The sequence below is a fragment of the Taeniopygia guttata genome, chromosome 10 (assembly GCF_048771995.1).
Source record: "Taeniopygia guttata chromosome 10, bTaeGut7.mat, whole genome shotgun sequence".
NCBI lineage: Eukaryota > Metazoa > Chordata > Aves > Passeriformes > Estrildidae > Taeniopygia > Taeniopygia guttata.
The window spans coordinates 14,357,688-14,376,984 of NC_133035.1; the positions used below are offsets into that span (position 1 = coordinate 14,357,688).

At 42.0% G+C, this 19,297-nt stretch overlaps 1 protein-coding gene across 10 annotated transcripts in view; it reads right to left on the reverse strand.

Moving 5' to 3' along the window:
• The window catches only part of AKAP13 (A-kinase anchoring protein 13), a 202,630-nt gene that overhangs the window by 114,194 nt on the left and 69,139 nt on the right, over positions 1–19,297 (reverse strand). For all 10 annotated transcript variants that reach the window (XM_072934105.1, XM_072934101.1, XM_072934108.1 and 7 more), the window contains exons 5-6: positions 14,450–14,597; positions 3,461–3,757 (exon numbers count right to left, since the gene is read on the reverse strand). In XM_072934105.1, the coding sequence (XP_072790206.1) occupies positions 3,461–3,757; positions 14,450–14,597 (445 nt within the window). The remainder of the gene's footprint in view (positions 1–3,460; positions 3,758–14,449; positions 14,598–19,297) is intronic.

Consider the following 19,297-nt stretch of genomic DNA (forward strand, 5'->3'; position numbering starts at 1 on the left):
TAAATTTTGATTTCTAGACATAAAGCGTAACAATCTGTTCCATTTAAACAGTTGCCTTTAAATGCTACTGAGAACAGTAAATAGCCCCAGTTTTGACAGCAGTAACAACTATGTTCTTTAGAAAGTTACAGTGTACTTGTAATTATTAAGACAGACATGATTATATGGCACCTGAAAGAAATGCTGTGTTTGGAATACCACAGTAACAAGAATTAATTATGGATATCCTGAAACTGTGGATGCCATTGGAGCTCATACAGATGACAGATAAGTAAGAGCAAGGCCCAGGAGCTGCTCGCTGTGGAGGGACAGTGTGTGCCTGGTGAAGAGCACAGCTGTGTCTGAGGGACTGTGCTCTTCTCCAGCCACACTGTCCTGGGCTCTCTTCTGCCTCCCAGTTCATCCCACCAAATGCTGAGTACCCTCTGCCAGTCCCAGCATGAGAATGGAGCCCAAGCACCCCTGATGTCGGGGATCCTAGGGGTCCCCATCCCCAGCTCTGCAGCTGTGTCTGTTCAGGGACGCAGCAGATGAGTTCGACAGCCTCAGGAGACTGAGGTGAACTGCCAGCAGCCCCTCTGCCCTCTGGGGTGACAGCAGTGAACTCCCTGCCCTCTGCTCAAAGCCTGGCCAGGGCTGGGTGCAGGAGAAACAAGGAGAATCCTCCACACAGAGCCACCCTCTGCTCAAAATTCAGCCTGGATTTGTGCTCAGTGGTAGATCTTGCACCCAGCTTCTGCCTGCAGAAAGCCATTCCTTCCTAACTTCTGCAAAAGTGAAGACTCCTACTTCAGGCCTTTGAGAAATGGACCTTTCAGCGTGTTTGACAACAGCAGCCTGCTCTGAGCAGCAGTTCCCCATCAGGCTGTGCCTCTCGGGGGGCTGGCAGAGGTTCTCAGTTCCCTCCTGCCTTCAGAGGTTTTGCTGAACAGCAGCGTTTTGTTTCCAGCCCACAAGAGCCCATAGAGACGTGCCAGCTCAGAGGCAGCGCTAAACATCTTTCAAGAAGGGATCTGACATTTTCTTTTGTTCTCATTTCTATAGTATTTTCTCCTTCGAGAAGGTTATTTGAAGTTATCTGGTGCTGACATTTAGGGAAATGTGAAGCATGAATTGCAGTAGCTGTTCATAGGTGGTGAAGCAGTGCAGGACAGGGTGTCCCACTGCAGGCATTGACCAGAATGTGCCTAATTGTTCAAACACTCCTACAGTGCAATCTCTGCAGTGCTTTTCTCTCTCCCACACACAAATTAACACACAAGCACCAGAATAAGGGTGCTATATTTTAGCACAGAGGTTTTTCTAATCTAGCGCTCCATCATAAACCAGGGACATCTCTTCCATCTCACTCTAGCAAAATAGTTTTGTGACCAAAAGAATGCTTATGCATGCAAATCCTTCCTGTCACAGAGACAAAAATTCCCCCTAATTCCCTATGTGTAAATATCTCCCTGCAAAAAAACTACCAGATAACTCTGCCTCTAACAAAAAGGAACATATTTTACAGCACTAATATTCTTGAATTAGATTTGCATTTAGTGACACTATATATATTCACTTCTATCTATGCACACCTCATCACAAGATGCCAAAACACTCAAGAGTTACAGAATTTGGCACTACAGAGCTCCCTCTTCTCACTGTGGATGCTCCACAAGTCCATTAACATACAGAGTGCTGCATAACCACAACTTCCAGACACCCAAGCAAACTGAGCAAACCAATGTAAATCTTATGGCCTGGTTTCCCTATGTGCTGATTTTCCAGAGAATAATCAAAGTCAAAAAGAAAAAAAAGGCAGATCTCAGCCTTCATGCAAAAACAGCAACAATTCAGAGTTTCAAAGTTTTCGTTAAGATCACTGTGACCGTATTTATATCACTTAACCAGAAATGTCTGCATTATCACAACACTTTTCAAATGCAGAAAGAAACATCAGTGACTTCCACTCAGAGGAAGTGTTATTTCCTTGTAAACCTATGACAGCTGCTGAATTTCTATTAAGGAGCCATTAAGTATGATCAAATATTTTAATGTCTGCTAACAAGGGAATTGCCTGTCCTTGTATTGAGCTTTACAAAAGCAGTCAGCAAGTTGGAGAAGAATAAAGCAGGAAAATCTCCTGTGGAAAACTCTGTAGCAGTGAGCAGAACTGAGCCTGCTGCCCCAGCAAGCCACATCCCAGCCCCATTCACGTGTTTGTGCCATTGCATCTTATAAATGATAACAGATGCCTCACAGTCACATTCCTGAAGTGAAACTGTTTGCCAAAATACCCTGGAAATTTACAGCAAGGATTTGTAGATACTGGAATTAGTCTCCTGGTCCCACGTGTGTTTTCCTTTCACCCCCTTGTGACAAACTAAGCAGAACTCCAAGGACACAGACACATCACAGCACTCTGAACACCTCAGCACTTCTGCTTCAGCAGCCACCAGAGACTTTGGGCCAGCCTTGAGATTTATTTATAAGCTCTCAGTAGCCTTCACTGCTGTGGTTAAGGGTCAAGTTTTCCCACCCTTCCCTTATCTGCAAAATTGTCCAGGCTTATTTTGAGGAACTGCATTGTTAACCCACCCTGTGTGCAACCAGAGATGTGATATAAACCCTCAGGGCCAGAGCCTCAAGTTCTCCAAAAAAAATCACGTGTATTTTTCATATCACAGTCATTTTGCACCTGCACAAAGATATTCCTAGGAGCATCAGATATTCTACACAAAGGGTTCTACCAGCATATAGCACTATGCTGATACACATGCCATTGTTACACACACAAAAAAATGTTTTCAGGCTATATGTGAAAATACTGTCAGCTCGTGCTATTTCATAAGAGAAGAGCAGGAGAAATCATGAGTCACGATTATATATTTTATATATTTTATACCTTATATATTTTAAGGCAGCTGACGGGCAAGATATGGGATGTGGACATTGTGGCAAGCACATTTCTCTCCCTCTCAGGATTTTCACAGAGATGCAGAGAGAGAAATGAAAGAGAAAACAATTTCTATTTCTGTTCCTTGTTTTTCCTATGTGGAACATGTTTGGAGAATTGCTTATCTGGAGTGAGTGCTTGATTGGATTCTGGTGAGGATTGTTTGAGCCCGATGGCCAATCCAATCCACCTGGGGCTGGACTCCCCAGAGAGGGTCAGGAGTTGTGTTAGGGTTAGAGTCAGAGAAAATAGTCTGTAGTTTTAGTATCCTCCTTTTATATAGTATATTGATGTACTTTAGCATAGTTATAATAAAGAAGTAATTCAGCCTTCTGAATTGAGTCAGACATCGTCATTTCTTCCCATTGGGTTTGCCTGCATTTACGATAGGACATCACATCCCATCTCTGAGCACAGAGCCACCACACCCTTTGGATGGCAGGTTCCCAAGGCAGGGAACCCTTTCTCCCAGGCTTTTACCTCTCTGCCAACCTGCAAATGTCCCTGTGCCCCACAAGTCCTCACCGGTCAGGGACTGGTCTGCTCCCAGCACGTTCCATTCTGTCGGCAGCTTCAGGTGTCGAAATGCCAAGGCCACTTTCTCATCCAAAAAGTCCACGTCTGCAGCAGGTGGCCTGGAGCGGTCCAGGAACCGTGTGAAATTCAGCGCCTGCTGGTTGCCAGCACAGGTGGCCAGAAACTGGGCAGCATCATAGGCTTCGTCCTGGACAAACTGGAAACTCTCTTCTGCCACAACCAGAACGGGGTGACCTTCTCTAGAGGCACAAAGTGCCACCTTCACTGTCTCACAGCAGTCATGGCCTGCAAAACAAAATTCAGAAAAATGGTAAAAAAAAAAAAAAAAATCAAAAAAACCCGGCATGGGCTGAGGAAACAACTGAGCAATTCCTTTGACATACACACTCTTTGCATTAAATCAAATAAGACCAAGTTATTGAGGGTCACAACTCTAAAATAACGTCTTTGGAATTTATATGTATCATCACAGGTAAGTATTTCTTATAGATTTTAAAAGGAAAAGGTGGATAACTCTTCTCAGTCCCAGTATAAGCCAAGAACTATAAGCCACCCAGGCTATTTATATACAGCAACAAGCAATCTCAAGAATTTTAAGTAATTCAAGTAAAAGATTTTGCTAACATACCTAAAGCCAGGTTATATGGACAAACTTTTCTTTTGCAGCTCCGCAGGACTCCAGCAGCTCATCAGAAACTAGAATCTGGTTTCTAGTGCTGTAAAACTACACACTCCAAATGCTGTCATCACTGGCTTGCACTGAAACATTGAAATTTCATCTAAAACAAAGGTCTACATGGCTATGAGTGCACGACCTGCCTGGGCATGCCCTGGGTGTGCTCACTGCTGCACCTGCCCCTTGCATTTGGGATCACACAACAAAACTAAAAACTAAGTTGCTTCTGCTAAATAAAAACATGGAAATGACCACCTTCCATATTTACAAAACAAGAGGGTTGGAAGTCTGGTAATTTAATTATTTATTTAGGGAAAGGAAACAGGAGAAAGGAGGCATGGCAGCAATTTCATTGACTCAGAAACTTGAGGAGGAAAAAAAAAAACCAAACAGCAAACCAAACCAAACACCTTTTGGGAATTTTAAAAGGGAAAAATATACTATGTGTCCAACACAACCAGAACTTGTAGTTGTCAGACGTGCCCCTTCAATAATAAGGTTTGTGTTTCAAGTTCACTGAGTGGTACAGTTTCTTGTTCCAGCCTCAGACTGACATCATGGCTGTTTTTGCCAGAACAGCATGGACCCTGTACTAATTACTGGAAAAGCTTCTTTTTTGCCCATGACCTCAGCATACTACCACATTCATGAAACCCTGATTAATTAAATACAAAATGACAATTTATTTTTAAAGGCTTGAAAATTCAATTTAAACCCCTATTTCTGGTCAGTGGGAAAGTTTCCTTCTTCTGCTGGGGCCTTTTGCTGTTGATTTCCCTGACAAAAGGGAAAATATGTCCCTAATCTTCATGGTCTTTCAGCCAACCTCACAAATCTGTTCTGAGGCTTTTGGCATCCGTACAGATTTTGTCTACTGAAAGAGGCAATTCTGAAGTTAATTGAAAGGTCAAAACTGCTATTAGGACACTGTGGGTAACACCAAAATTGTCAGAGATGAGGCTGTGGCTTCCTAAGGAGAGCAAATGCAGCTGGAAAGGTATCAAAGGCAAGTGGAGAAGGGGAGGAAAACACACACGGATGTTGCTGCAACTGCTCAGTACAACCAGGATGCTCTGAAGCTGAAAGGTGAGTAAAATTCTTTCCTTCCAGCACCAGATACCTCTTAGCAACAGGATGATAAGAAAGCTGAAGGAGTAGATTTACTAGTTCTGTTATTTTGAAGAATACGGGTAGGAAGAACTACTGTTCTTGAAAATGCTGCATGTGCATTCTAATACATTAATGTATTAGTACTCAGCTGCCCAGATGGAATCCATTCACAGATTCCAATCATCCTCACAGTAAAAGCCCCAAATGCTCAAGGGAGAAGTGGGGAGGATGATACAACTTTGAGGGAACTTGCTTTTAAGGTCATTTAGAACTGTGCATTCCTCCTCCTACACCTTTTTGCTTTGCTGATCTTCCTAAGGACATCAAACACAGAGCAGGTAAGAGATTAATTTTGTTTCCAGCCTCCACAAAAGCAGTGATCTCTGTGCACACTGTGAGAGGACTGTGCCAGCCTACAGGACCTGACTCAAATCCTACAAGCTGGGCTCCCTCTAACTCACAGCAATGTATGGTTGCTAGAATGCAGAGTTTGAAAACAAACACAGTAAAAGCTTTCTTAATAGCATGAAGACAGCTAAACATTTTATTAAAATTTTAAAAAATATTTTTGCCTATTCCCATAAGAATCCCATCTGCAGAATAACCTAGAATACGGCTCCCCTGCCAGCAGACTTTCAGGATTGAAGCAGCAAGCCAAAATGGCCCACGAGCAGCTACAGACAAACAATTTGGGACAGTCACTTCCTTGTCACAATGCCAAACAACTCTGCTGTTGTTTGGACAGCAAAGGCTCCTCCATCGAGACAACAACTACAGAAACCTCTGTCAGGACGTGTGGTCTCCTTAAAGCAGCACATCACAGATCTACACAGAGTTCTCCTGGATGGAGCCTGTGTTAAACACCAGCTGCAAAGTGCAACGCAAGGGAAGGTAATAAAAAGACCAAGTCCTGATCTGTGGCCAGCAAGGATTCTACTGAAACTTCCCCAGATACTGAATGCAGCCTAGAAGAGAAAGTGAGGGACATGACAATCCATTTTTATCTAACAGGATCAAACAAGCATCATGCTAAACCCTAGGGAATGCTCTTCAGAAGGGCAACAGCTTGCAGTGCTTTGATGTTGTGCTTGCTCACATCTGAGAAGATGTCAGTCGTGGGGGCAAGAACATGGGACAGGTTCTGACTTTTGGCAAGCAGTTCAAATGAAAGGGGAGACCGTATGTAACAAGAGCAGACAACACTAGAAAAATTGCTCAAGAGGTCTCTGCCCCCTGCTTTGAAATGGCTGCTGGAATAATGTGAGCAAACACGTCCCCAGTACAGGAACCTTCTGAAGGAACCATCAGTGGGGCAACACTTCTCACCACACCAAAGATCCAATGGCCTGGACTAAAATATGAGCTCTACAGCCCTTGTCCCAGAGCTCCCCAAAAGGAAGCTGAGCTTTCTGGCACTCTCAGGAGGTACATGGTTATCACTGCAAAACCAAATCTGTTTTCAAGAGGTTAAGTAACTTGCTCACAATCACACAGAGCTCCAGGCAGTGCCAGAACAGCCAGTGTTGCTCCTGTGCCTCACCTTTCTGCTCCCTCTGGCAGACAGCAGGGCTTTCTCCTAACATGGGCCAAGCACCAAGTTATGCACTTATCAGCCATCAGGGTGGTTCCATCACCTCTGTCCATCCACTATGGACTGCTGTAGCCCCCTCCTACACCTGCCTAGATGTGGAACAGAAAAATGTGACATTGAAAGGGGAAAAGGAAAAAACTCTGGGTGTGTCAGTGGGCTGGTTTTGGTGTTTTGATGGAACAGAGTGTGGCAAGCACAGAGAGAAATGTACTTACCACAATAAAGTTAATTTTCTTTGCTGTAGCTTGCGTGGGGCTGTTTTTGATTTGTGCTGAAAACAATTTTGATCATCCAGGCATATTTTCCTTCTTGCTGAGCATTGCTTACACAGACCCAAGGACTTTTCTTCTCACCCACCCCACCAGTGAGCAGGACTGGGGCACAAGGAGTTAGGAGGGGACACAACGAGGACAGCTGACCCCAAGTGACCCAAGGGATATCCCAGACCATATGGAGTCATGGTCAGTGTACAGAGTGGGGAAAGAGGGAGGAAATCTCCAATACATGTGATGAAGCCCTGCTGCCCTGAGGATGGCTGACCACCTGCATGCCCATGGAAAGTACTGACCAAATTCCTTGTTTTGCTTTGTTCACATGTGGCTTTTAGTTTACCTATTAACCTGACTTTATCTCAACTCTCAGGTTTTCTCACTTTTGCTCTTCCAATTCTCTTCCCCATGGCACAAGAGGCAGCTGTGTGGGGCTTAATTGCTGGCTGGGGTTAAACCACAACAGTCAGGAAGAGCAGTGAGCCTATTTACAAAGGTTTGCATTTCCACAGGCTGAAAACACATGTAACTGAATAAATCACACAGATAAGATCACCTCAGAGAAGGGATGAGAAATCTCCATGCTTTACAACGCCATCAGGTTCCCAATACTGCCTAGCAACCCTTCTGATTGCCTTCAGTCTTCTCCAGAAATCAGCCCTTTGGCCAAATAGCAATAGAAATTATGAAATATTCAATTATTGTCTTGCTTGTACCATCCAGCAGTATCCTTGTTCAAGTTTTAACTCTCCTCACAAACTTAAGTGTTTCTCTCTAGCTGACATCTCAGATTGCCTGGCTACACTTCACTTACTTTTTTTTCCCCACAGTATCAAATGTGGTCATTTGTATGCTGTCTGTGATAAAAGTCAAATAATCCATCCCTTAACTGCAGCAACATTGCATTTTATCTCATTTCTCCTTTTGCTTCTCAGTTACTTTAAATCTAGCTTGGAAACAGCTCTTGACCTGGAGCTGTTTTGAGAAATACCAACATATTGTAGGAAAAATACAGAAAATAAAAAACTATTTCAATCTATGCAGGGATGGGTACAGTGACTAATTCTGCTGCTATGAAGTGAATTCCTCATCTACACATCAAACCACGCTTTAAAAATTACGTTAAATGAGACAACAGCTCTTGAACTGAAGAATTCCTTACTGGGAATGAATGGAGACACTTAATGAAGCTTGCTCTGGGGAAAATACGAGAATGAAAAATGAAGACATGGTGCTTTGGTCTGTCTGTTCTTATCCCTGAAGAGAGGAGATGTATCAGCATGATAGTACTGCTTCCTCTACATGGAACTGATGCAGATCAATGAGCATGAGAACAGGGGGAGATTTCTCAGCTGCAAGTCATTAGCAGAGAAGTTAATGAACAGCTTAGACCTGTCCATCTAATTGCTACCTGTGCCTGTGACCTGGGGTGCAGTTAAAAGGGCAGCAGCTCAACTATTCTGACTTCTTCTTGTTTAACAAGGCCTACATGGAGACAAAACACCCCTAAACAGAGCTTTATAAAAAGATGATTTCATTTCCTACTCCTCCAAAAGTGGAAATCCTGTCCAAACCTCCCATTTTCATAACTCACATTGGAGCTATCAAACAATGGGCCCCCAGCCTGGGCAGCTATTTAAAGCCCTGCTGGAAGCACATGTTTGGGTTTGCTGGGGAGCTGACTAAAGAATAACTGCATCCTCCAAGTCACCATGGTGGAGCTGGGTTGAAAGAGGTCTTACAGAGAGATTTAAGGACAGGAAAACCAGACAACAAATGTTGTGAACCTCATGAAGGATCTCAGATTTGCATCCAAGATGCATCCAAGAGATGTTGCCATCTGGTGGCTTGTGGAAAAGGAAGCCAAGGGATCTCCTGTGACCATCCAAAAAGTGCTTCTTTTCTGCTTCAGAAACCCTGAGGTCTGGTTCTGAAAATCAGAGCCCCTCTTTGAAGTGCATTTGTGAAATGTACACAGTTACTGTATTCACTCTTGCAACACAGGAAACCTTATGAAATACACAGCACAGCACCAGCACTGGACAGGAACCTCTGCTTTTCCTTTCAAACCCTGCACTGGAAAGGTGAAAGAGAGATTGAAGAGTGGGCAAAGATTTTTTTTTTCAAATCTTTTACACACTGCAGATGCCCTAAAAACCTAGAGAAGTGTAAGACCCCACACATTATATCTTAAATAATTTCAAAACAGATTCAATCACTTTTTCCTGTGACTGATGTCATCCAGTACTGGCATCACTTCCTTTTAATTACACTGCCTCAAGCAATTAAATACACCGAAGAGGATGAACTGCAAAAAGTCTTTTAACTATGCTGTTTTAGTCTATTTTAAGGGTTTTTTTGTTTCATAATTAAGAGTATTTTCAAATCCACAACTGGTATTGCCAAGTGGCCATTTGTTATGCAACTTGTTTACCCTTCTGGTCTACCAGTACAAAGATTGTAATTCATGAAATACAGCTTTTTCTACGAAGAGTTGTTTCTTAGGGGAAAACACAGTCTGTGGCAGAAATGAATAAAGCATCACCAGATGTAAAGAATTTCACAGTAAAAGAAAAGTTTGAAATGAAGGTATTTCCAAGCTAAGTGAAATTAATTTTTGTCTATCCTTTTAACTAGCATAAAGAAAGTAAGGAGAAAAAAAAAACCCAAAAAACAACTCTGAGAGCTATGGAATTAAGAACAAGTTAAAGACTGAAGCTGCTTCTCTTAGCTTAAGGATGGAGAGAAAGCTGGGACTGAGTCAAGGGGAATGTGTCAGCCCTGTGGAAACTGCTGGCAGGCAGCTACCACCAGTCACTCAGACCCTTTTTCTACTTCCAGTTTTGACTCTCCTCCCCTTTGAAACCCACACAAAAATCCTCCACCTTCTGAGTTCAACAAACACGAGAAAAGCAATTCTGGTATTACAGAGCTCAGAGTGATACAACACATTGCAAAAGTACTCACCAAGGCAATTGTATCTCACTAAATTTACTTCTCACTAGATTTTGGTGATCCGACTCACAGACAGGGCGTTTCTTACCCTTCACTTATTTGATCAGGAGCTGCTGCAGCAGCTCTGGATTTCTGGACTGTCTCTCCCTGTTTGAAATTTCATTTCAAATTTCCCCCGTGTCTCCCACACTTTCCAGACCACAAGTTGTTAAATGCAAAGCAAAATACATGTCCAACCATACAGCTGCTATGGTGATGGCATGCAAACCTTTGCAATAAATGCACCACACGAATAGTGGAGCTCCCAGCACATCAGCTCCTGCAAGAAAATTCCCCCAGATCTCCCCAAGAGCTTCCTGATGCTCAGAGGCCTCTGCTGGCCACAGCAGGCTGTGGTTGGGACTTTTGACTTGTGTGGACAGTGATGAGGTCATTCCTTCTTCTGCTGGTTTGCTTGCCAGATCATGATTTGAGGATTTTTATTACTGGGTTGGGTTTTTTCCCAGTGGTAAAAAAGCTGCTCTAGCAGAGAGACAGGAGATGAGGCTGCTGTCTTGCAATGAATGTTTCACTTCCCTGCTTTACCAGATTTCCTTCACTACCACATGCAATCTGCTTGGCCTCAGTTACCCTCCCTACCCTGCAGAGATGGTGGGAAGGAAAAAAGGCATTGAGATTACAGAAGTCTCGGCTGCTGTAGGAACAAGGACTTGCTGAAAAGCTCAGTTAATGACCAACACCAGGAGGACAAGCATCTGTGACCCATCCCCAACAGTACAAATTCAGCAGCCAACAACAGTTAACCACAGCAGCAGAGATGCTATCATTTCTCTACTTCCTTCCCTGCTCAGACTTTTGCTGCTTTCTTAACACCCAAACTCCAGTGACCAAGCTTTTGCACTGAGATCCCCACTGGAGCAGTGCCAGTGCCACTACACCTCCAGCTGCCACCTTAATGCTGTGTCTGATACAACACTGCTTGAAATTGTGCTGTGGAACTATACAGTGCCTCTGGTACTGAGGAAAACTGCTTCCATTAGGGAGAATTTCAACCAGATTAACTAGAAATAGAAGGACTGTAATATTTACAGTAAAGCCAACAGTTAAATAAGGTTTTGGTAGCTTTTCACTGAGAGAAACGAAAGCTTGTATGGATGATGTAATCTGGTGAGTCCTTAGGCTGGTAAAACAACTACTGAAAGCACACAAAAACTCATCTCCTGGCTAATTCTTCAATCACAGTAGCTAATTTTGACCCTTCAATTTATGACTGGGCAGCTCAAATGAGAATCTGTTTCTTACAAAGGAAAATTACCTTCCTTAAATTAACACAACCAACAGCAGGGCAGGATAAATAATCCATCCCATTCTTCAGAGCAAGAGTGTAAATACAGGTAAGTATTCTGTAGCTTGAAGAAGTGATGAATCTGTATCTATTCACATCTTCAGGTAAAATAAAGCTGCTCCCATAAATTTACAGTCATAAGTTCTTTCTTTTACTATGTAGAGAAATAAAAGCTCACATTTGAACAGTAGCATTGACTATATACATATTCAGTGTTTAAGGCTGATGATAAAAAAAGCATAGGAAAGAAGCAGATTGCTCTAGTAATTATATAAGATGCAGCAGTCATTTAATTCTGCAGTGATAAGCTTTTATTTAGGTAAAGTCTTTCAGGATATAGAGAATTTTAACATACAATGAAAATTTATGGGGTATTTTGACAGCTTATATTTCCATTCCATTTTCTCTAATTTTTCATCTAAAACAACTTTATGTTGTTAAGATTTCTTTTTAAATGTGATTTTTATTTGAAAGCATTGCTAAAACGTTCTGATTAATTTTGGCAGCAAATGCAATGAAATAATTTGTCTGTCTCTTACATTTCTGTACATTAAGAAAAAAACCCAAGAAACAAAAATTACAAATCTGGGCTTGTTTTTACGTCAGCTTGAACAGAATTACAGTCACCCCTTTCATCCCAGCCACTGATGGATTTCTTCTGAAGTCTCCTGGGGACCACATGAAATTTTAAGAACTTGGGGGAAGAATGAAATTTTAAGGATTTGAGGCAAGAATGAGGGAAGAGCCTGCGAGTGCAGAAGGGATGCAGAGGAGGTTCCAGGAAGGCAGAGAGGCTCCTGAGTGAATCAGCCTTTCCTTAGTGCACCTGAGCTGCCACCTGAGCTGCTGTGCTCGCAGGGATGTGCAACACTCTTTGCATCACAGCAACAAGCGAAAGATGCTCGGAGATGCAAGAAAAGGGTGAGATTTTGGCTAAAAGCTGTTTGCAGGAGTTTCCTTGCAGAGCATTTGCTAAGTGCCCCGGGCTGGGTGTTTGAACAAGGGCTGGTCTCACACACACTGTGTGTTGTTCGTGGCTAATCCCTCCCAGGTCAAATAACGCTCTGAGTCACCACAGCCATCGCCAAGGCAACTCTGGAACATACAGAGTAAACACATGATTACAGATTCACTGTGCGTCCAGGAAGGAGGAGGAGGAAGAGCTGCACTGAAGTAAGTCATGCTTCCACTGAAATCAGTGTAATCACTGCTGAAACAACACTGGACAAATGCACAGGTGTCAGCAAAGGGTATGAAAAAAATCAGGCTTTTCCCATTTCTTGATCTGCCTTTCCTCAACAACCTCTTCCTCACTGAAGTATTTGTTTTTTAGGCATTCTCACCAAAATGAGGTACAAGCACAGATGAGAGTGTTATCCATATGGCTACTTTACATCTGAGATGTCACCTCTTCCTTGCACCACAGCCCTGCACAGTGCAGGAATGAGACTGCCTTTCTGAAAGGTCCCTTAAAACTCTGTCTGAAACAAACAGCATCCATCCCAGTCCAGCTTCACACACCACAAGATCATGATTATACTGTGTAAAAAAAACCAAAAACCAAAAAACCCCAAAACAATCAATTATTGCTAAAGGAACAACTGAGAGAAATTCCCTCTTTTCCTTTTGACTCACGAACAGTGTCAGATTTCCCACTAACAGCACCAGAAGGAGCTGCAGGGAGCCCTCCCCAGTGACTCGGTTACATCAGGGGCTGGCAGGACAGGCAGTGCCCAGAGCATCACTCTGGTCCCACCTGGCAGCCACCGCCCTGGGCACATCCAGCACTGCTGCAGTGATGGGAAAGTGTCCTAAGTGTCCTTCCTGCCCGGAAATCCCATCCAGCAGCCTGCCTCCCACATGGGCTGAAGGGAACACTGAAGCTTTTCAGTTCCTTTCTTGGCTCAGCAGCCACGGCCCCGAGGGAGAGGTGAAGTCATTTTGAGCAGGGTTGGCAGAGCCCCACGCCCACCACACAAAAGCAGGGAAGGAGTCACCCCCTCTTGCTCTTCTGGGAGAAAATAAGCACTAATCTAATTGATTGCACGGGGCTCCAGTCATCAGTAGCCATAAAAAGGCTTCTCTTCCCAAGCCAACTGAACAACATCAACGGCACAAAAAGAGGAGGAAATGAAAAAAATGGAGCAGCCAACTTTTAGCCACTCATTCCCAAGAGAAAACAACTCCAAATTTTACTCCACGTGCATCTCTCACAAAACAATACTTAGGAGGTAGATGAAAAGACAAACCCAAGAAAAACACTTGATGGCCTGAGTTACACTGTGTGTAGTGAAAATGTCAGGCGTTTTTCTCACACTGGTAGCAATGTGCTGCATAGCAACAAGTCAGAATGAAAGGTTAATGGTGAGGACTGCAGCCTGGAACACGCTCATTCCCACGGTCCTGAAGTCACCAAAGGGAAATACTGATTGGCTTTGTTTTGTTGGTGGCACAAAGGATAAAAACAGAGGTGGGCTTTCATGTGGAAAGCCACCTCATCTGAACCAGCCATGAAGAGATGGCACTGTGCTGCACATCACCTGTACTGCAGGAGCCCCAGAGATGCTCTGTGAGCTCTGAGCTGAAAAGGATTTAGGGGAAAGGCTTGTATTTTACCAGGAAGAGAGCAATGAACCTCATCAAGTCAAGCAGATGATGAGTGTAGCTAAGACTTACTGGGCTGTCCACCATTTGAGCATTAGCATTTTTAATTTTACAAATGTATATTCCACCATCTTTGCTGGATTTAAAAGCATTTTACTATGTGCATGTGTAACTTTGAATTTTCTACAATACTATCTCATAGTTACATATTAAATGACTGCAATCTCAAAGTCATATAATTCTAGTGAAATCAAGTACGAGGTTTTTGAAAGGCAAAAGCAGTCATCCAAACCACATGTTCTATTCCTTGTGAATGTGTAAATGAGGAAAAAGTCAACCAAGCAAATAGCATTACATTCCAGTCTACTTGTAGTAACCAAATCTCACAGACTGATACACTGACATGCAAAGAAAAGCAATTGTTTACCGGGAGAAATTGTCTCCAGACTCCCAGGATTAATCTTTCTCGTGCTTGTGCAGTGTTGGACAGTTGATCCAGCGAAGACCAAATAAAAAACTACATCATCTTCAACTTTATCTTCCTCAGTCAGCTGCACTGTAATAACAGAGTCACCCTAGGAAAAAGGACAAGAAACAAGATCAGGTTTACATGACAAGAACTGCATCACCTGAAATAAAATTACTCTTCCTACAAGGTTCACACTCTCCATTCATACACTCCTATCATAGGACCCAGTGCCCATCCTAATTTTCAGATTTGCAAGTCAAAGGCTGCCAACATGTAGGAAAGAAGCTGAATGCAGCTCTAGGAAGAGACATGCAGGAATCTCCAGGGTATTATCAAAATAAAAACTTAATATGGTGAATGACACCAAGTCTGACAAAGATGTGCATGCTACACACAGGGGGTTTTGTACACACATATACAGACATATGTAACAGAATATATCCATGTATAATACATATCAGAATATAGACATATATAACAGAAATGAGATAGTGGCCAAAATTGCCTCTGCTCTCAGAAATTTGAAAAAATGCCCTAATTCTTGCTTGAGCACTCATATTTCCCCTGTCCAAGCTAGCACTAAAACCAGAGAGCCAACTTGATTACTGAACATATCTCTCAACTACAATCCGCAAATATACGAAGATATCAAAGTTTCATATCAAATGAGATTTTTTTCCACCTTCCTTACAAAGAAACAGTAACTGTGGTGGCACAGACAGTGGTAGCTCTTCTCACTCATCAGATAAGCCCATGCCTTGGTGAAAAGATCTGTGTGTCAGCAAATACACCTGTTCTTCAAGCCTTTAGAAAAAAAATGCTCATGATCAGTTGGTTAAACTCTACTGCTTAGTATTATGGAGGGTTTACTTCAGTATCACAACATATTTTATCATTTAGCTTATCTTTGCTCTCAGGAAAAATTATATTTATAAAGGGTGCACACAGTTAACCCTGCAAAGGGTACAGTAAATACACCTGAAATTCCTACATCTGCATGGGAAAGAACAGGGGCAATATGAACCAATTTCACTATTCCATGGGGAAGGAAAAGCAAGGAAAGAGGATGGCTTATAGTTACTGCAGAACCAAGTGAGGCATTTTCATTTGATGAAAAAATCATAAGACTCATTTCGGTAGGAAAAGACCTCCAAGAGCATCATGGTGACCCAGCATTGTCAAACCATCACTAACCATGTCCCCAAGTGCCACATCTACACATCTTTTAAATGCCACTGGGGTCTCCCCATACTTTGTTTATTAGCCTGAAAACATTATAAAAACTACAAGACACTGAGAACAACAGTCTGTGATGTGACCTCCTGCCCCTTTTCTATCGAGATCAGAACCAGGTGGATGCCCCAGTTTTACACAGCAGCTGTGGCTGCCAGCTCCCTGCCACCACCCCACTGAGCATATGATTACAGCTGCAAATCTGGAAAAGATTTTTATGATTATTATTGTTATTGCAGATTATGTAATTCTGATTTGCATATTCAAGAGACTGCACATGTCATTTCCTTTAAAACCTCCCCCTTAAGATCACTGAGTTCATCCCTTCTCTTTGTCAAATACAACTGTTGTAAAAAATTCCCAGACTTCAGGCCCTCCTGTACATCAATCCTGTGTTAGCATCACTTCCCACGCTCTGCCTCACGTCTCCCTCTTCTCTCCCTCAGCTCCTTTTACGTTTCCTCCTCCAAATTTATGTCCAGTTCTCCCCTGATTAAGCCCATCTGGCACCTCTTGCCAGGGGCAGGACTGCACCTTGTTTTATACAAACAAGGTTTTGCAGGGCAAGTTCACGACCAGCCACTGGTCTTAAAATATGTGGGTCAATGCTGTGACACAGGAAAGAAAACCATAAATTCAAGAAGAACTCCATAATCTAATGGAGCAGCGAGTGTAGTTTGTATTTTCAGAGGTTGTAGAGTTACAAATGTAAATTTTAGGAAGGTCTCACACGATAATATCAGACCAGACTTCCAGCTGGGGAGGAAGGAACCATGTAGCAAAACTCTATCTTGTATAGAGTCAGTGTTAAAATAAAAACAGGTGCAAAAAGAAATAAATCAAGGTTTAAATTCAAGCATGACCAGTTCACATGCTGAGTTGAAAACTAAATATTCCATTTCAAGCAAATGGATCCAGATTTGAGCTGATGTTCAAAAAAAACCAAAAGCTTGAGTTTTAACCTACAAACCCTTTGTGCTTTGTTTTTTTATATCTGTCTTTGTTCAAACTACTTCTCCCTTAAGGCATGAACATACAAAGTACTTAAACAGATTTAAAATGCAGGTGACACTTCAGAACACGCACCAACAGCACTGAGTGTTTAACATGGTATCTGTCAAAAGAGATTTTTCTTTTATTTAACTCAGAAATCAAGTACAGCTAGTCTAATTTTTGTGAAATCAAAGCAAACTGACATAGTTTTTGTGAGAAGGCACCTGTCTGTCCATGCAAACTACTCACATTCCTAGGAAAAGCAATTTAATTTGCATTAATATTACAAATTACAATTTACATATTTAGTTATTTACAGAAAATCTAGTAAATACATGTAAGGAACCTCAACACCAGAGGTTCCACATAACCTGAAATCTAAGCTGGAGTTTAAACATATAGCTGAACTTATTTAGATACCTGACCTAATTTTGAAGGTGAAAGGTGGTCAGACCAGTGACTTCCAGCAGATCTTTCCAACCCACTTGTTCCGCTCCTTAGATTTTAATTCAGTTATTGTTAAAGTCTAGGGAGATTACAAATTATCATCAACTGTTATCAATTTAAAAGGTTCTTTAGCTGTGTCTAAGCAGCACTTCATGGTGGGAGGGTCTCCACCACCCTGCTCCCACCTCTTCTGGAGGATCCTTCAGCAAGACTGTGGGACACTGAGCAACTCAATTTTTGCATTTTTTCCTTTAATTTCTAAGTTGTCTCCAAATACCTTTGGTAAAACTGATAATGTGCTACTTAACTGCTGTGTGCTTCAGTTTCCCTGCAGGTATCACCTGAGCTAACTCAGTCACTGTGCCTGGTACAGGTCACTGAGCTGATGTGATCCAAGAAACAAAAAAATCTCCCTTTTCAACCTCTCTACCTCCCAGTTACTGACAATTTCATTGTTCACTGCCAATTTTGATTTGATTTTTAAGTTATTCCAACAATGTATTCATTTGGAAAGGAAATAATGCACAGAACAAACCCCTCTCTTTCCAAGATTTTTGGAGTTAAAGAAAATCAGTTACAAATGCAGCCAAATTCCTCCAACCCACATAGAAGACTTTCCAACAGACCTATTGCATTCAAGCTCCAAAAACATTTTAATTGAAGTATGTTTACCTTTATTCATTTAATATTGTCCAAAAAATGTCATCTGTTCAGGATCACTGCCACACAAGGTGGTTATTATAACCCTTCTTTCATCCCAAATGGCTAGAAATGGGAGGCTAGCCTGCCAATATCCCTTTGGTGAAAGTACAGACAGATCAAAGCCATTCTCTGGAATGCTCCAACAAATAAGAATAATTTAATTTCAAAACTAGTTTGGATCGCCTAATATTTACTTGGCTTAGAGCCCATTGGAAATGAAAACATTCCATCTTGGTTCATTCATGAAAGAGGCCACCCTGTCCCTTGTTTGGATCTGAAAAATCCCTGGTCTCGGACGTAATGGGATGTAAAGAAGGTGGACGGGGCTCTTTCCTCTACACATATTCCCTTTTCCAAACCACAGGGAGAAAGCAGGTCTGCCTCACCATGGGACAGGTGCACTGGAAAAGCCAAGCCTGACCTCGAGCTTTAAACTAGAAAACAACGTAGAAATGGATTTTAGTGTGGCCCATCTCTGAAGTGTTGGCTTATTTAAGGCAGCAGAAATACAATTATCTCTAAAAAGGCCCAAATGCTGTCATTAGAACTAAACCCCAGAACTATCTAGGTAAGGCACCTGTTTGTCAGCATGATTTGCTGGCATGAGCACAACTCCACCTTTTTAGGTAGTAGTTTTTCCAGCAGTTGTGGCTGGTGTGTAGGCAAAGCACAAACAACTCCAAATTAGCCTGTTGAAATGGACTATTTACCTTCAAAGGCTTTTTTTTTTCTTTTTTTCTTTTTTTTTTTTTTAATAGATGACATCAGCAATATTTGGAAGTGGAAACAAAGTGAACAAAATCTTTACACTCTAAAGAATTAAGATCATTTATGTAATCGCCTCAAAAATACTATCCATCTTCCAAAAAGAAATAATTGTTGTAAGCATATAAAGACATCTTTCTTTTCCACTTCAGGCTCTGGAAATCTGTTTGGTTTGGGGGAATTGATCATCATTTGGGACCATGAGAACAGCCCTGGCAAATGCAAAACTCCAGGCTTCAAGACGAAAACCATGAGTTTAGTTGGTAGTAGGGAAAGTTCCCCAAGGGATATCAGCTCTACCAGAAACAGGCATGCTTGTCAACAATGGACTGAAAAGGGGGAAAAAGTATTCTTAACATGCTGGCTAACAAATATTAACATTTCTGAAAACAAAAACAAACAAACAAACAAAAAAACCCAAACTAACCAAAACCCCTCCCACCAAAAAAACCCCAACATAACACACCAAAAAATCCCCACAAAACCCATACACAGAAATAAAACCTAAAAACCAAAAACAACAACAACAAAAAAATCCCAGAAAACCAAAAAGGCAAGTTGTATTTTTGTAGCTGCAGCATTTAATTTCTAAGCTGGTTTTTCCCCCCATGGTTCATACTGGGAGTTTTAAAGAACATTACTTAAGCCACTAACCACCCACTGATC